This window comes from Ranitomeya imitator, chromosome 4, assembly GCF_032444005.1.
Source record: "Ranitomeya imitator isolate aRanImi1 chromosome 4, aRanImi1.pri, whole genome shotgun sequence".
Taxonomy (NCBI): domain Eukaryota; kingdom Metazoa; phylum Chordata; class Amphibia; order Anura; family Dendrobatidae; genus Ranitomeya; species Ranitomeya imitator.
The window spans coordinates 414,389,953-414,404,006 of record NC_091285.1 but is presented as its reverse complement, the minus strand read 5'-3'; the positions used below and the strand labels follow the sequence as shown (position 1 = coordinate 414,404,006).

Genomic DNA, 14,054 nt, shown 5'->3' with positions numbered 1-14,054 from the left:
CGCTTTGGAAAAATCGAGATATACCACGTCCAATGACTCACCGTGGTCCAGCCTATAGCTTACCTCTTCATAAAAACTGATTAGATTGGTTTGACAGGAGCGATTTCTCATAAACCCATGCTGATATGGAGTTAAACAGTTATTCTCATTGAGATAATCCAGAATAACATCCCTCAGAAACCCTTCAAATATTTTACCAACAATAGAGGTTAGACTTACTGGCCTATAATTTCCAGGTTCACTTTTAGAGCCCTTTTTGAATATTGGCACCACATTTGCTATGCGCCAGTCCTGCGGAACAGATCCTGTCGCTATAGAGTCCCTAAAAATAAGAAATAATGGTTTATCTATTACATTACTTAGTTCTCTTAGTACTCGTGGGTGTATGCCATCCGGACCCGGAGATTTATCTATTTTAATCTTATTTAGCAGATTTCGCACCTCTTCTTGAGTTAGATTGGTGACCCTTAATATAGGGTTTTCATTGTTTCTTGGGATTTCACCTAGCATTTCATTTTCCACCGTGAATACCGTGGAGAAGAAGGTGTTTAATATGTTAGCTTTTTCCTCGTCATCTACAACCATTCTTTCCTCACTATTTTTTTAATAGTATAAGCCGAGATTTATAAGCTCGAGTATAAGCTCGAGTATAAGCCGAGTATAAGCCGAGATTTTCAGCCCAAATTTTTGGGCTGAAAGTGCCCCTCTCGGCTTATACTCGAGTCACGGTAGCGGTGGGGTCGGCGGGTGAGGGGGAGAGGGCGCTGAGGCATACTTACCTAGTCCCAGCGATCCTGGCTCTCCCCCTGCCGTCCCACGGTCTTCTGTGCTGCAGCTTCTTCCCCTCTTCAGCGGTCACGTGGGACCGCTCATTAGAGAAATGAATAGGCGGCTCCACCTCCCATTACTGTAATGAGCGGTACCATGTGACCGCTCAATACAGGAAGAAGCTGCCGGGGAAGCAGGGACCGCACCAGGAGTAGGTGAGTATTATTAGAAAGCCCCCGCTCCCCCTCCCCTGCCGACCGCTGGGTATGACTCAAGTATAAGCCGAGAGGGGGACTTTCAGCCCAAAAAAGTGGGCTGAAAATCTCGGCTTATACTCGAGTATATACGGTAATATTGCTGATAAATACAATTTAACATGGCAGGATATGGACACCGATCTGTCAATGCAGCCATCTGGATCCGAGTTCCAGCCTTTGGATGCAGAACTGTACAGTAGACTAACATGCAGTCCTGCAAGGACATTCAGGGTAGCAAAAGCCACTGTGGACTATTTGGAAATATTCTGGATTTGCTGCATGTTGCCCCCTTCTCATTGCAGAGGGGGACATCTGCATTATAAATGGACATGCTGAGGATTTCACCCTTTTCAAAATAAAATGTGATGAAATCTGGTCCACAAAGCTGCTACATTAAAACACTAGAACTACTGGAGGGGTCATTTTGACCCTTCTGCCATTTCTTTTTCCTATAATTTCTAAAATTTTAACAAATGAGTTCCGAGTTTTTGTGACTTTAATCGTGGTAGTGTATATTTTAGGACACAAAAATTAAGTGAAACTTTTTCAGGGGCCCGGATTTTACAAATTTTATACCTATAAGTACTGAAGGGGTCAATTTGACCCCATACATAAAAGTAGTAGTAGGCAAGTCTCCTAATAACAAATACATATGAGACTACCCTGATGAAGAATGGTGACATCACTCTTACAGTTTACCAAGGTAAGCCAAACAAGATTGTCATCTTGCTCAGTAGTCTTCACTCAGATGTAGCAGTTGGAAACGACAAGAAAAAAAAAACGGAAATGGTACAATTTTACAATAAAACAAAGGTTGGAGTGGACACGGTAGACCAGATGGCTCGAAAGTACACCACAAAATCTGGAAGTCGCCGATGGCCTGTTCAGGTGTTAAGTAATTTACTTGATTTAGCAGCTATAAATGCAACTATACTCTATAAAACAGCAACTGGGAGTAAAATTAGCAAACGGAAGATCATTCTTCAGCTTCGTGCCATGAACATGTAAAAGGAAAATGCGTGCTGTACTTGATCTTAACACTGTTCCTACTAAGTTAAAATAAATGTTCTTTAATTTGTTGGCAACAAAAGTTATTTTTACTCCAGAGTCAGTACTTTTGAATGGGGGTCAAAATGGCCCCTAGTGGTAGTTATAGGTATTATGAAACCTGCGGTAGTTCTAGTGTTAAAGGGAACCCGTCACCCCCAAAATCGACGGTGAGCTAAGCCCACCGGCATCAGGGGCTTATCTACAGCATTCTGGAGTGCTGTAGATTTCCTCTGGGTACTCCGGTTTCCTCCCACATTCCAAAGACATACTGATAGGGAATTTAGATTGTGAGCCCCATCGGGGACAGTGATGATAATGTGTGCAAAATGTAAAGCACTGCGGAATACGTTAGCGCTATATAAAAAATAAAGATTATTATTATTATTATAAACCCCTGATGTATCCTAAAAGATGAGAAAAAGAGGTTAGATTATACTCACCCAGGGGTGGTCCGATCTGATGGGCGTCGCGGTCCGGGGCCTCCCATCTTCATAGGATGACGTCCTCTTCTGGTCTTTGTCTGCCCAGAGCAAAGTACTGCAGTGCGCAGGCGCCGGGAAAGGTGAGAGAGGCCCAGCGCCTGCGCACTGCATTACTTTGCTCTGCCCTCAACAGGACAAATAAAGTACGCCTGTGCCGCAGCCTGAAGACAAGAAGAGGACGTCATCTGATGAAGATGGGAGGCCCCAGACCGCGACGCCCATCCGACCGGACTGCCCCCGGGTGAGTATAATCTAACCTCTTTTTCTCATCTTTTAGGATACATCGAGGGCTTATCTACAGCATTGCAGAATGCTGTAGATAAGCCCCTGATGCTGGTGGGCTTAGCTCACCCTCGATTTTGGGGGCGACAGGTACCCTTTAACACATTATTAATATTTCTTGTGGAAAGAGTTTGTAACTTTAAAAGTGAAAAAACTTAAAAAAATGATAGAGTAACATGTCATCAAAGTAACATCCAGAAGGAATATAGAGCTCAATGTAATATTGATATCATATGCAGACATGAGCTGAAACCAAGAATATAGGCAAATAACATGGCAAAATAGTAAACCTGAAACGTAAGAAATTGTTGCTTACTAGACTGCGTTGAGCTCTCCTCTCCTTTAACTTCAGCTTATCCATATCCTCCAAGGAGAATTCCACAATTGGCCTCTGAAATGTGAACATTGCAAAAAATGAAAAATAAAATGTTGCATGAGACTTGTATAACGGACACAACATACCATGGAAGTAGATGTGGACATTATACAGTGGTCATGTAAGATGGGTAACTGCAGTTTTGGGTTAAGAATTAGGCCTTGAATTGATTGTCTGGGATTTCTGAGAAACTACGGTATTACCCATCTGGCAAGTCAGGTGCTGCTCTGGTTGCCAAAACAATCTTAATGATGCATAGACAATCTACAACTGGACACAATGGTGAGGGCAAGGTTGGCATGTCAAAACTGCTGAGGCCAGTTAAAGTTATTTTGTTAGTTTATTGCATTCCCAGGTTTTGGTAATTTTATAAAAATCCTAGATATGACCTATAAGTTTATGGTGGTCTTATACTAGGTCATGAAAACCCATTGGCACCCCATGATTACATCTCAGGAGCACCGATGGGGGTGTGGAACGAAGCACTCCCGGCTGGCGTATGTTAAATCACAGTATCAATCTTTAACAGGTTTTCAGCAGAGGGCTCTGCTCTGCTCCACTCCACCCGTGGCTGCTAAAGGCACATGATGGCTGATTAAATCAGCTGTCTTGTGCCAGGAAAACTGCAGGCTCAGCATACGGCATTAGAGGCAGAGACATGGCATAAGACGTAAATGTACGTCATATCATGAAGGGGTTAAAAAAAATCTTTCATCACTTAACAGATTTTACATTTTTTTTACATATGTATTGTGAAAGATCGATGAATCCAGGGGAAGAAAGAAAGAAAATTAACTGATCGGATATATTACAAAATTGCTTATTTTCATGTGCCCAAGTGGTTTATGACATAAAAATTACTCTAACACTCGGTCTGTAATTTTTTTGTTAATTATATGCCATGAGCTAGCAATCTGTAGTAGACAGCGCCACTAAAAAACATTTTCCTATGAAGACATCAGTATTCCGAAAATCTATTTTATGATAACGTGTGGGATATTAAATTATGATGGATCAAATCTTACCTTTTTTGGTCCAAACAGATCTGGATTGTTGTTCATGTGTCTCAGGGCTGCCAGTGCATGCTCATGATCGACAAACTCCACAAAGGCAAAGCCCAGAGACTTACCCTTAGGATTTCCTGACACACTTTTCATGTCTCTCATCACACGGCACTGTAAACACCACAATATCAGAATGAGTGGCTAAAGCATAGTCATCAGGATAACTCTCCTTATATCAGCAGTCTTGGCACATCACTAGGGCTCTCATATTTATTTGGGCAATGGCCAATGGAGTATATCAATATTCATTGTTCTAGCTACCTCTTTGATTTTTACTGAGCGATCCCCACCAGCCGCAGTCAAAAGCAGTTGACGTAATTTCTTGTCGTCCACCGATTTAGGAATGTTGTGAACACATAGACGTGTCTTGGAGACAAAAATTTTCTGAGACTTCAACTTGATTCGTTTTATCTCTTCAAACTGGAAAAGACGACAATATGAACTCAAACAATGAAGCTACTAAACATGGGGCAGCATCCTGCCAGTATGGAGGAGTGCAAAATCCTTCTCAGTACAGATCAACTCTCTGTTTAGGAATCTGATTTGGGGGAGGCAGCATCCGCGTATCAAACTGGAGACACTTCAGCGACCCAAGGATGATGGGGGTCTGGCATTGCCTAACCCTGAGTTGTACTTTCTTGCAGCCCAGAGTCAGCATTTAAGGGGTTGGGCGCATGAAGGGTCATCTGGGGCAGTACAGCGGTTGATGGAGGTGGTGACAAAAAGAAGGCCAGTGGTGCAATGTTTGGAGGATGGATCCTTGGAGAGTTTGGGGAAGCTATATCCGACTTTGCTGTTGATACGCAAGCTGTGGAGTAGATTGAGGCACATACGTGGGATCACGGACTTGACTAGATACTCGCCGCTATGGCATAATAACAATCTGAAAGAATTTGAGGCATTGGGGGTACTGATAGAGTGGTTGGGCAAAGGGATTCAGTATGTGTATCAAATAATTGAACAAGGTGAACTGAAATCATTTTCCCAATTGCAGGCGGAATTTGGTCTTGGGTCTGCAGGGGAGTATCAATATTTGCGGATGAGGCATGCCTTTGGAGCTCAGAGTAGGAACGGAGGTATTAGGATTCAAAGGGATATAGTACTGGAGTATGTGTGTAATGATGGGACGACTGGAGGAGTCATATCCACTCTGTACAGGGATCTGTTGCACACTTTTCTATTGGGGTTTCCAATAATGGCAAGAGCTAAATGGGAAAGGGATTTGGGCCCAATAGATAACGAGACTTGGGAGTCGGTGTTGGAATGGATCCCAAGACTGTCGCTGAGTGAACCGTATAGACTGTCACAGCTCTATGTGATACACAGAGTTTATAGGTCTCCGATGGTGCTATATAAGGCAGGATTGCGTAATGACTCTGAATGTCCGAGGTGTAAGTCTACGGATGCAGACATTTTCCATATGATGTGGACATGTCTGAGGTTGGCTGCCTTCTGGGTGGTAGTTTTGAGTCGTATGGAAGGTGCGTATGGATGCACGGTGCCAAGGGATCCAGTTGTCTGTTTGTTGGGAAGCGTGGATGAGATTGGAGTGGATAAACACCTAAAGATAGCTATAGCCAGATTGTTGTATATGGCTAGGAAGGTGATAGCTAGAAACTGGATTAGGGAAGAGCCGCCGTCAAGAGGAGAGTTCCTCCAGTATGTGAAACAGGGCCTAACACTAGAAAAAGGGATTTATAAGAAGAAAGGGAAAACTGAAACGTTCAATAAAATGTGGTCTCCATGGATTGCTATGGGATAGTAATGTGAAGTGTGGCTTATACGAATGGTTGAGGGATTAGATACTCTATTGTTTTAATGATGGTAGTAATTAACAAGATGAGCTGCTTTGTGGGGTGGGGGTGGGGGGCTTTGGGATCGAAGGGGGCTTTTTGAAGGGGGAGGGAGGGGGAAATACTCTATATTGAAAATGTAAATGTAACATGTTAATTGCCTTGTTATTCTTAATAAAAATTTATTTGAATAAAAAAAAAAAAAATCCTTCTCAGTATATTACATCATTATTCTTTACTAGCTGAAGAGCCCGGCGTTGCCTGGGCATAGTAAATATCTGTGGTTAGTTATAGCACCTCACTTCTCTTATTTTCTTATCACGCCTCTCATTTTCCCAATCACATCTTTCATTTTCCCCCTCACACCTTTCATTTTCTCCCTCACTCCTCTCATTCCCCCCTAACACTTGTCATTTCGACCTCACATCTGTCATTTTCCGATCACTCCACTATTTTCCCTCACTCCTCTCATTTTGCACTCACACCTTTTCAATTTCACCTCACACCTCTCATTTTCACCTCAGTATATACATGTTTGTCATCTCCCTTATATATAGTATACATCTGTATGTCATCTCCTGTATATAGTATATACCTGTGTGTAATCTCCTCCTGTATATAGTGTATACCTGTATGTCATCTTCTATATATAGCATATACCTGTATGTCATCTCCTCCTATATATAGTATATACCTGTATGTCATCTATATATAGTATATACCTGTGTGTCATCTCCCCTGTATATAGTATATATCTGTGTGTAATCTCATCCTGTATATAGTATATACCTGTATGTCATCTTCTATATATAGCATATACCTGTATGTCATCTCCTCCTGTAGATAGTATATACCTGTAGGTCATCTGCTCCTGTATATAGTATATACCTGTGTGTCATCTCCTCCTGTATATAGTATATACCTGTATGTCATCTCCTCCTGTATATAGTATATACCTGTGTGTCATCTCCCCTGTATATAGTATATACCTGTGTCTCATCTCCTCCTGTATTAGACCTCGTTCACACGTTATTTGCTCAGTATTTTTACCTCAGTATTTGTAAGCTAAATTGGCAGCCTGATAAATCCCCAGCCAACAGGAAGCCCTCCCCCTGGCAGTATATATTAGCTCACACATACACATAATAGACAGGTCATGTGACTGACAGCTGCTGTATTTCCTATATGGTACATTTGTTGCTCTTGTAGTTTGTCTGCTTATTAATCAGATTTTTATTTTTGAAGGCTAATACCAGACTTGTGTGTGTTTTAGGGCGAGTTTCGTCTGTCAAGTTGTGTGTGTTGAGTTGTGTGTGGCGACATGCATGTAGCGACTTTTGTGAGATGAGTTTTGTGTGGCAACATGCGTGTAGCAACTTTTTGTGTGTCGAGTTGCATGTGACAGGTTAGTGTAGCAAGTTGTGTGCAGCAAGTTTTGCGCATGGCGAGTTTTGCACGTGGCGAGTTTTATTTTCCCCCTCACATCTCTCATTTTCTCCCTCACACCTCTCATTTTCTCCCCTAACACTTGTCATTTCGACCTCACATCTGTCATTTTCCGATCACTACACTATTTTCCCTCACTCCTCTCATTTTCACCTCAGTATATACATGTTTGTCATCTCCTCCTGTATATAGTATATACCTGTATGTCATCTTCTATATATAGCATATACCTGTATGTCATCTCCTCCTGTATATAGTATATACCTGTAGGTAATCTGCTCCTGTATATAGTATATACCTGTGTGTCATCTCCTCCTGTATATAGTATATACCTGTATGTCATCTCCTCCTGTATATAGTATGTACCAGTATGTCATCTCCTCCTTTATATAGTATATACCTGTGTGTCATCTCTCCTGTATATAGTATATATCTGTGTGTCATCTCCCCTGTATATAGTATATACCTGTGTGATCTCCTGTATTAGACCTCATTAACACGTTATTTGCTCAGTATTTTTACCTCAGTATTTGTAAGATAAATTGGCAGCCTGATAAATCCCCAGCCAACAGGAAGCCCTCCCCCTGGCAGTATATATTAGCTCACACATACACATAATAGACAGGTCATGTGACTGACAGCTGCTGTATTTCCTATATGGTACATTTGTTGCTCTTGTAGTTTGTCTGCTTATTAATCAGATTTTTATTTTTGAAGGCTAATACCAGACTTGTGTGTGTTTTAGGGCGAGTTTCGTCTGTCAAGTTGTGTGTGTTGAGTTGTGTGGCAACATGCATGTAGCGACTTTTTGTGTGTCGAGTTGCATGTGACAGGTTAGTGTAGCAAGTTGTGTGCAGCAAGTTTTGCGCATGGCGAGTTTTGCACGTGGTGAGTTTTATGTGTGGTGCGTTTTGAGTATGTGCAAGTTTTGTGTGAGGCAACTTTTGCATGTGTTGCAAATTTTGTGCATGTGGCAATTTTTCCACGTGTGCAAGTTTTGCGTGTGGCGAGTTTTCCATGAGGTGAGTTTTGCACTTGTGGCGAGTTTTGCGTGAGCCTAGTTTTTGCATGTGGCGAGTTTTGCGTGTGGTGAGTTTTGAGCGGCGACTTTTGTGTTTCGACTTTTATGTGGCGAGGTTGGTGTATGTGTGGTGAAATGTGTGCTGAGGGTGGTATATGTGTTCAAGCATGTGGTAGTGTGTGGCGCATTTTGTGTGTGTGTACATATCCCCATGTGTGGTGAGTATCTCATGTCGGGGCCCCACCTTAGCAACTGATCGGTATATACTCTTTGGCGCCATCGCTCTCATTCTTTAAGTCCCCCTTGTTCACATCTGGCAGCTGTCAATTTGCCTCCAACACTTTTCCTTTCACTTTTCCCCATTATGTAGATAGGGGAAAAATTGTTTGGTGAATTGGAAAGCGCGGGGTTAAAATTTCACCTCACAACATAGCCTATGACGCTCTCAGGGTCCAGACGTGTGACTGTGCAAAATTTTGTTTCTGTAGCTGCGACGCCTCCAACACTTTTCCTTTCACTTTTTTCCCCATTATGTAGATAGGGGCAAAATTGTTTGGTGAATTGGAACGCGCGGGGTTAAAATTTCACCTCACAATATAGCCTATGACGCTCTCGGGGTCCAGACATGTGACTGTGCAAAATTTTGTGGCTGTAGCTGCGACGGTGCAGATGTCAATCCCGGACATACATACACACATTCAGCTTTATATAGTAGATTTTAGAAAACACAAGTAGTTAGCGGAACTTTTGGAAACCTACAATATGCAACAGTAAAATAAAAGCATTTTTATCTCTACAGTTTTCCTCATCTTGCAAATATGATATTTTCCAAATCGTACTGGCGCTTACCCGAGTTCTTTTTGCCAGATCTTCTGGACTCACTCCTTCAGCGGCTTTTGTTCCTTCCCGAATCACTGGAAGTACACAGGTCAAAATAATAAAAACAAATGTTAATGTATAAAGATAAACAATATTTTTTTTAATAAAAACAATATACATAAATATAATGAGATAGTCCTTTAAAGGGAATCTGTCAGCAGGTTTTTGCGATGTAATCTGAGGATAGCATGAGGTAAAGGTTAAAACAGGTTGTAAAAGGTTGTAGAATCGGTGATCATCATGTATCAAACATAAAAGCAAAAAGCAATAAAAATACTGTGAATGTAAATAGAAAAAAGGAAGGAGAGAGATGCCAAGCTTGCCAAGCAAAGGACCACGGTATGACAGAGAGAAAAAAAAAAGGTACAGAGGTGTCTCGGATCAAACATTGGCAAAAAAAAATAAATATTAAAATAGTACATAAGTATATTAGTATTGTATGACCAAAAAGGATATGAACCTAATAAATAGGGATTTTTGTGTACTCACCGTAAAATCCTTCTCTCCGAGCCATTCATTGGGGGACACAGACCATGGGTGTATGCTGCTGCCACCAGGAGGCTGACACTAAGTAATACAAAGAAAAAGTTAGCTCCTCCCCTGCAGTATACACCCTCCTGCTGGCTCCCAGCTAACCAGTTCGGTGCAAAAGCAGTAGGAGATCAATAACGACATATAAGCGTAAAGCATTTCACATTATATATAAGAGTATAACATATCAAAAGATAAAAACAAAGCATAAGCTAATAACAGGGTGGGAGCTGTGTCCCCCAATGAATGGCTCGGAGAAAAGGATTTTACGGTGAGTACACAAAAATCCCTATTTCTCCTTCGCCTCATTGGGGGACACAGACCATGGGACGTCCCAAAGCAGTCTCTGGGTGGGGACAACATCACTTCAGGCCGTGTAGCCGCTACTTACAAGTGCGCCACCGCGGCCTGCAAAGTCCACCTGCCCAGACTCACATCTGTGGAAGTGAGTGAATTATAGTGCTTCAAGAATGCATGCGGCCTGGAGGAATTTGAAAGCCTGCGGTCGTGCTTGCCGACGTCTGGCGCCTAGAGCCCTCAGACAGGGAGATAGGCTGGCATCTAGCACGAAAGGACTCCTGGATGGAGAAAAGAATCCACCAGGCTAACGTGGCCGAAGAAAAACGGCTAAACCCTTCCTGCGACCGTCAGGAAGCCTACTTACCATCGAAAAACCCGAGTAAAATGTCCAACCTTTGGAAGGACGTCGTCCTCGATACGTACCCACTCGGAGCACTCGCTTCTTCCAGATTATGGAGAACCCATTCCGCTTTGTGGACTAGAGCCGAAGGAGATGAGAGGACGATGCCCCTGCAACAGTGGAGATGTAATACCCCTTGGCAAAGAGGGAAGGGGATGGCTAGAGGGCAACCTTGCCTTGAAGGTAATCAGGAAAAAAGATAAAGAACAGAGCGTCGAGATCTGAAGACTCATCAGGAGGACAAGAACGCAGAGAAAGAAGGGGAGAGACCCTCCCTGATAGAAAAGTCTATCCGGATCAGAAAAGGAGTCCACTGTAAGATGCCCAGGACCATTAAGGTCCCACGGATTTAACGGTACGCGGTAGGGAAGAACTACAGGTTGAGGCCTGCAAGAAAGACCATATTTCCAGCTTGAGACAATAAGCCGGAAAAATACTAGTATCGCAAGCGAGAAAAAAAAAACCTGACATGGTCAGTGCGGGTCTCCCGGGATCACTGGGGCCCTACCCGCTTCCGAAAAGGATTCAGACGTAGTGGAAGAGGGGTTATGGAAATTGGTACCATGGAAGAATAGATCATGCACTGCAATGGTCTTGGATCGCGAGGCCAAACCATGAACTGGAGTACATTGGCGTTCAGTTTGGACGCCATCCGAACTACCTCTGGAGTACTCCAGTGAAGGCAGTTCCGATGGAAGATTTCCGAGTGAAGTTCCCACTCACTTGAGGAAAAACCCGGACGGCTGAATATGTCTGCCGCCCAGTGTTCTACTCCAGGGAATGTACTGTTGAGATCACCGAAGATAGAACTCGGCCCATCAGAGAGTGCGAGGTACCTTAGCCATGGCGCTTGATTGAGGGTACTTGCTAGATGGCTAACTTGGGGCACAGCCGAGGCATTATCCAACTGAAGACCCGCCAGAAGGCAGAGGGCCTGCTGAAGGAATAGCTGTGCCGTTCGGATCTACAGAGAGATGATCGGGAGAAGAAAACTGGCAATGGTATCTCCCAATAGCCCTTGGCCCAGGAGAAGGCTCTGGAAGAGAAAGGAGCTCAGAGACTACCCTTTGAGAGCCTGATTGACTTGCAGAAAACGAGCGCAGCGAAGGAAACTGCTTCCGTAGACGTCCTTTCCCTCAGAACCCTCCTAGCGAATTGAAAGAACCGAGGGAATGAGAGATCGAGTGCGCAAGCTCCCTGTAGAAGGGCCACGACCTAGACCCGAGAGAGAATAACCATCCTTCTTGGGCAGGATCATCCTCAAAGAGGATCTGCTGGGCTGAGAATGAGGAAAAAAACTTGTCTAAGTTTAGCTGCTAGCCCAATAGAGAGGTAATTGCAAGTGATATGGACGACTCAGCGTAGTCCTAGGAGAGCGGCTACAAAGTCGACCAAATAGGGCAGGACGACCATGCTTCTAAGGTGCAAGAAGAACATGACAACCGTCATGACCCTTGCGACCACTCTGGTGTGGTAGCCAGGCAGAAGGGCCAGGTCGTGAAAATACTGTTCGCGAATGGAAAGGCGAAGAGATTATAGTAGAGAGGAGAAATAGGTATGTGAGGGTAAGAATCCCGAATGACGATGGATGCCAGAAAACAACCACGTTTCTCTGTTGAAGAAGTGGCTGAGCGGAGGAACTCCATCCGAAAAAAGAAAGGGCCCTGTCAAAGGTTGTTAGAAGTTTGGGGTCCAGGAATGGAGATACTTTTCATTCCCTCCATTTTGGAACCAAGATCCCTTAGATCTAGACGGTCCTGGCCAATGCTTCCACTGCTGGTTGAGCCTGAAGAAGAGATACGATCCCTTGCTAGTCTCCCGCTCAGAAGATTTGATTGGCCAGCTATACTGTGGAACGAAGTAGATAAGGTCTGGGACCCGGAGACTTTCATTCTCTCCCTTTGGTCAAGCAACCCATGTGGCGGCTAAGGAAGGGTAGAGCGCTGAACCCGAAACCACAAGACGGAACGAACTAGATTTGCTATCCGACCGTCTGTGGAATCTTAATTGATGATACACCGGCCAGGATACTGGTAGGAATACCACAAGAAATTCTGCCCGGCGAGTCTGCCAAGTGACAGAATGCGGGACTGTAACCAGCAGGTCTCTGCCATCGTCGAGCAGAGAAGAAAATAAGGAAAAACCTCGATCCACCATCTTCTTAACAGGGAAGTGGAGAGGAATCGTCCACTTTCTTGCATCTGATACAAAGGGGGGAAAACCTCCTTGCTGGGACGCCACAAATGTGGACGCCACATCCCCAGAATTGAGGTTTCCGAGTGGACAGGGCAGGTTGTGGCGATAGACCTGGATGCAGAAGAAGATACATGGAGGCGACACTCCGTGTGCTCGTCTGTTGAAGGTGTGGGGGGAAATCGGAGCCAGGGACCCGCCGCCCATAAAATTCCGACCAGGTATGGTATCCTACTTAGAGGTCTTCCAGTGCATCACCGTCAAATGTTGATGGAGATTTTCTAGAACCTGTACGTTTTTCTAGAATACTTGCGGCCCCTGCTAGCCGACGGCTCCCATTGTAGGAGAGGGAGCATGTGAGTGCTCCAGAGCTCAGTTAGGGTGACCAGCTTAGGATAGATGATGTGCCCTTAAGACCAGTAAATACTGGTCATGCGCCTTTAAGGCTAGGGGTTACTGGCCATGAGCCTTTAAGACCAGGGAATACTGGTCTTGTGCCTTTTGTGAGATGACATACTGTTCATGTGCCTTTAAAAGCAGGGCATGCAGAAATCCAGGAGATAATGGTCATGTGCCCTTAAAACCAGGGTATGCTGGTCATTTGCGTTTAAGACCAGGGCGTACTGGTCCTGAGCCTTTAAGTCCAGGGCATAATGGTCACGTGCCTTAAAGACCAGGGCATACTGGTCGTGTGCCTTTAAAAGCCAGGGCATACTGGACATGAGCCTTTAAGACCAGGGCATACTGGTCATGTGCCTTGAAAACCAGGACGTACTAGTCATGTGCCTTTAAGACCAGGGCATACTGGTTATAGCGTTTAAGACCAGGGGATACTGGTCATGTGCCTTTAAGACCAGGAAATACTGGTCACGTGCCTTTAAGACAAGGGCATACTGGTCCTGTGCCTTTAAGACCAGGGTATACTGGACACGTGTCTTTAAGACCAGGGGATACTGGTCACGAGTCTATAAGACCAGGGCATGCTGGTCACGTGCCTTTAAGACCAGGAATACTGGTCATGAAAGGAATGTTGGAACAAGTGCCTTAAAGACCAGGAAAGCTGGTAATGTGCCTTTAAGAACAAGAATACTGGTCATGCTCCTTTAAGACCAGAGATGCTGGTCATGCGCCTTTAAGACGAGGGCATACTTGCCATGTGCCTTTAAGACCAGTGCCTACTGGCCCTGTGCCTTTAAGACCAGGGCATACTGG

The 14,054-nt window shown here is 44.1% G+C and overlaps 1 protein-coding gene across 1 annotated transcript in view; it reads right to left on the bottom strand.

Annotated features, from left to right (window-relative positions):
* The window catches only part of RBM28 (RNA binding motif protein 28), a 59,633-nt gene that overhangs the window by 22,136 nt on the left and 23,443 nt on the right, over positions 1–14,054 (bottom strand). The window contains exons 13-16 of the mRNA XM_069765434.1: positions 9,389–9,453; positions 4,541–4,699; positions 4,241–4,390; positions 3,156–3,230 (exon numbers count right to left, since the gene is read on the bottom strand). Of these exons, the coding sequence (XP_069621535.1) occupies positions 3,156–3,230; positions 4,241–4,390; positions 4,541–4,699; positions 9,389–9,453 (449 nt within the window). The remainder of the gene's footprint in view (positions 1–3,155; positions 3,231–4,240; positions 4,391–4,540; positions 4,700–9,388; positions 9,454–14,054) is intronic.